This window comes from Otolemur garnettii, unplaced genomic scaffold (assembly GCF_000181295.1).
Source record: "Otolemur garnettii isolate 467f Iridium unplaced genomic scaffold, OtoGar3 scaffold00010, whole genome shotgun sequence".
NCBI lineage: Eukaryota > Metazoa > Chordata > Mammalia > Primates > Galagidae > Otolemur > Otolemur garnettii.
Window position 1 is genome coordinate 23,429,176 of NW_003852405.1, and position 2,717 is coordinate 23,431,892.

A 2,717-nucleotide genomic window follows, 5' to 3' on the forward strand; every position below is an offset into this window, starting at 1 on the left:
AAATAATATACACACAGTTAGTTTGTAAAACTAAAACCTTATTGCCATTTCCTTCCTTTTATTTCTCATGCTTTACTATTCTCTCTCTCTCTTTTTTTTTAAAGACAAAGTCTCACTTTTTTGCCCTCAGTAGAGTGCAGTGACATCACAGCTCACAGCAACCTCCAGCTCTTGGGCTCAGGTGATTCTCTTGCCTCAGTTTCCCGAGTAGTTGGGACTACAGGCGCCCGCCACAACACCTGGCTATAGAATATAAAGCCTTTTAAAGGGCAGGAGAGGGAACTGAAAGTAGATCGTAGCCATGAGGCAAAACAAAAGGGCCTTAGGGTGGCGCCTGTGGCTCAGAGGAGAAGGGCACCAGCTCTGTATACTGGAGGTGGCAGGTTCAAACCCAGCCCTGGCCAAAAACTGCAAAAAAAAAAAACAAAACAAAAAAACCCAAATGGGCCTTAAACAGAAAAATGTTCAGATGTTTTGACTAAGGCAGGGCCTAGCTCAGAACCCCAGGCAAAAGGAGGGGTCTCCTTGGGGCCACAGTGTCCCTCCCTCTAAGATGTCAGATTCACACACAGCTCCTTCCTGGAGCCCAGCGGGGGACCTGGACTCTGGAAAGCTAGAGTTCCCTTTGGTCAGGGCTCTGCATAAAGGCGCCTGAGTAGCTGAACAAGCCGTTCCTGAATCTGCGTCTGCACTTGGGGATGGCTGGCGCTGCTCTTGAACTCTCACCAGCAGGGGTGTGCAAAGTGAATACAACACAGGAGAAGCAGGACGTTGGACACACTGACAGTAGCAGAGAAGTGACAAATGACAGGGTGGGAAGATGGAAGAACTCTCACAGCACAGCTGTCCAAAGCCATTTAACATTGAGCTCACAGCCCCGCGGCCCTCAGACGCTCCAGAGGGCACAGCAGTATTATAGCATCGGACAATGATTGATGTCCAAAGTGAGTCGCCAGGAAAAGGTCAAGTTGTGTTCACTCTATTTAAAAAGCAGGGATGTGCAGTGCATTTTGGCAACGTTTATATCTCAATCATTAAAATTTTTCAAAACCTCTAATTTTCTGGAAAATTGACTCATTTTTCAACTATTGCCAGAAAAATAAAGCATTACCGTGCTGATGTAACTTTACTGTAGGGCACATGCATTTGGTTTAATAAGTGGTTGTTTTTATTGTTGTTTTAGTATTGATTCATAGAAGGAGAGCTATTTAAATGCCTCTGAAGTTCCATATGGGTCTTTTTATAGGTATTACTTCCATTGGACAATCCATATGGCAGAATAACTGGCACAGTCAAGAGGAAGTTGTCTTCAAGGCTGTGACACTGTGGCCACCAATAGGAGTCCACTCTCATCTGAGGAATTCTTGGAAGTCCTTTGTGATCCTGGAGATGACAGCATGTGCCCAGGCACATTTCAACCTAGTATACTGATTTTTAGGGGTCATTTTCCTGCTGTATAAAATCATCTATTTCTTCTACACCTAGCTCAGCAAAGCATTTTGTGGATTACCTTACTAGTGATTATAACATACTTTGTGGCTATAGTTTACTTAAAAAACAACACTAAACAGTATTAGAACAGTCATAAATCAAAATTTCTTTGGGGTTGTCTTGTGCCATCCTGTCTTAGAGAAGCTTTAGAATCAATTCATTCAGAAAATAATCATGGATTAATGAGGGCATCACATCAATTAATTTGTCACAATTTTAAGGAGCAAAATATCGTTTTCATCCTACGGTGCTTCTGGGTAATGCAGAAAATGTAATAAAATCATATTGAAAAATATCACCATTGTGACTTCAGTGGACTGAATACTTGAATTTTTTAAGAATACCATAACATATATAGCATTGATACTTTATTTCTACTTTGATCTTAATGTATTGATTTTGTGACTATAACTCTCAGCGAATATTTAGTACATATTAGGTATGAGTTATTTTCCTTTGAATAATATATACCTATGTGCACAGAGAGCCTCATGTAATAAATGCTGAGTCCACATACAAATGGATGAAAATACATATAGAAAGGAGCCGAGGGCAAGAAGGATTATTGGAGGATGAGATTATGAGTGATTTTTATTTTCCACCATTCATTTTCCCGAATGTTCCAAGTAGGAACATTTCTTACTTTTCTAATCAGAGAAATAAATATAACTGATGATTTAAAGATATCTGCAGGTTTGAGGGCTGATTATATAAAATACATACACAGATCAATTGACTAACACTGCCGTGTAGAGATACCATGCTTCATTGTAAATTACAATTTTAGAAACCCACGATGAAAATCTATCCGCATGGACATTCAAAGATAGCCCTCTCCCATTTTTACATTTCCATTTTTAAAAAATCTTCACTTTTTCGGACATGCGTACATATAAGCCCTTAGTATTCTTTGGTCATGCTGACTTATTCACCTTTGTAATACTGCTACTGAAGGTAGCATGATGTAGTGGTTTATTGCACAAACTCTTTTCAATCGTGGCTCTACCTCTCATGAGTTACAAGTTTCTTCCTGTGTAAAATGAAGTGAAAATCTACCTTGTAGGTCCTTTGAGTTTTTTTGTTTTGTTTTTGTTTGAGACTGAGTCTTAGTATGTTGCCCTCAGTAGAGTGCTGTGGCGTCATAGCTCACAGCAACCTCAAACTCTTGGGCTGAAGCGATTCTCTTGCTTTAGCCTCCCAAGTAGCTGGGACTAGAAGCACCTGCC

The 2,717-nt window shown here is 40.3% G+C and overlaps 1 protein-coding gene across 1 annotated transcript in view; it reads left to right on the forward strand.

Annotated features, from left to right (window-relative positions):
• The window catches only part of LOC100956247 (uricase), a 36,911-nt gene extending 35,125 nt beyond the window's left edge, over positions 1–1,786 (forward strand). The window contains exon 8 of the mRNA XM_012801722.2: positions 1,247–1,786. Within this exon, the coding sequence (XP_012657176.1) occupies positions 1,247–1,321 (75 nt within the window). The 3' untranslated portion in view covers positions 1,322–1,786. The remainder of the gene's footprint in view (positions 1–1,246) is intronic.
• The last annotated feature ends 931 nt before the right edge of the window (positions 1,787–2,717 follow it).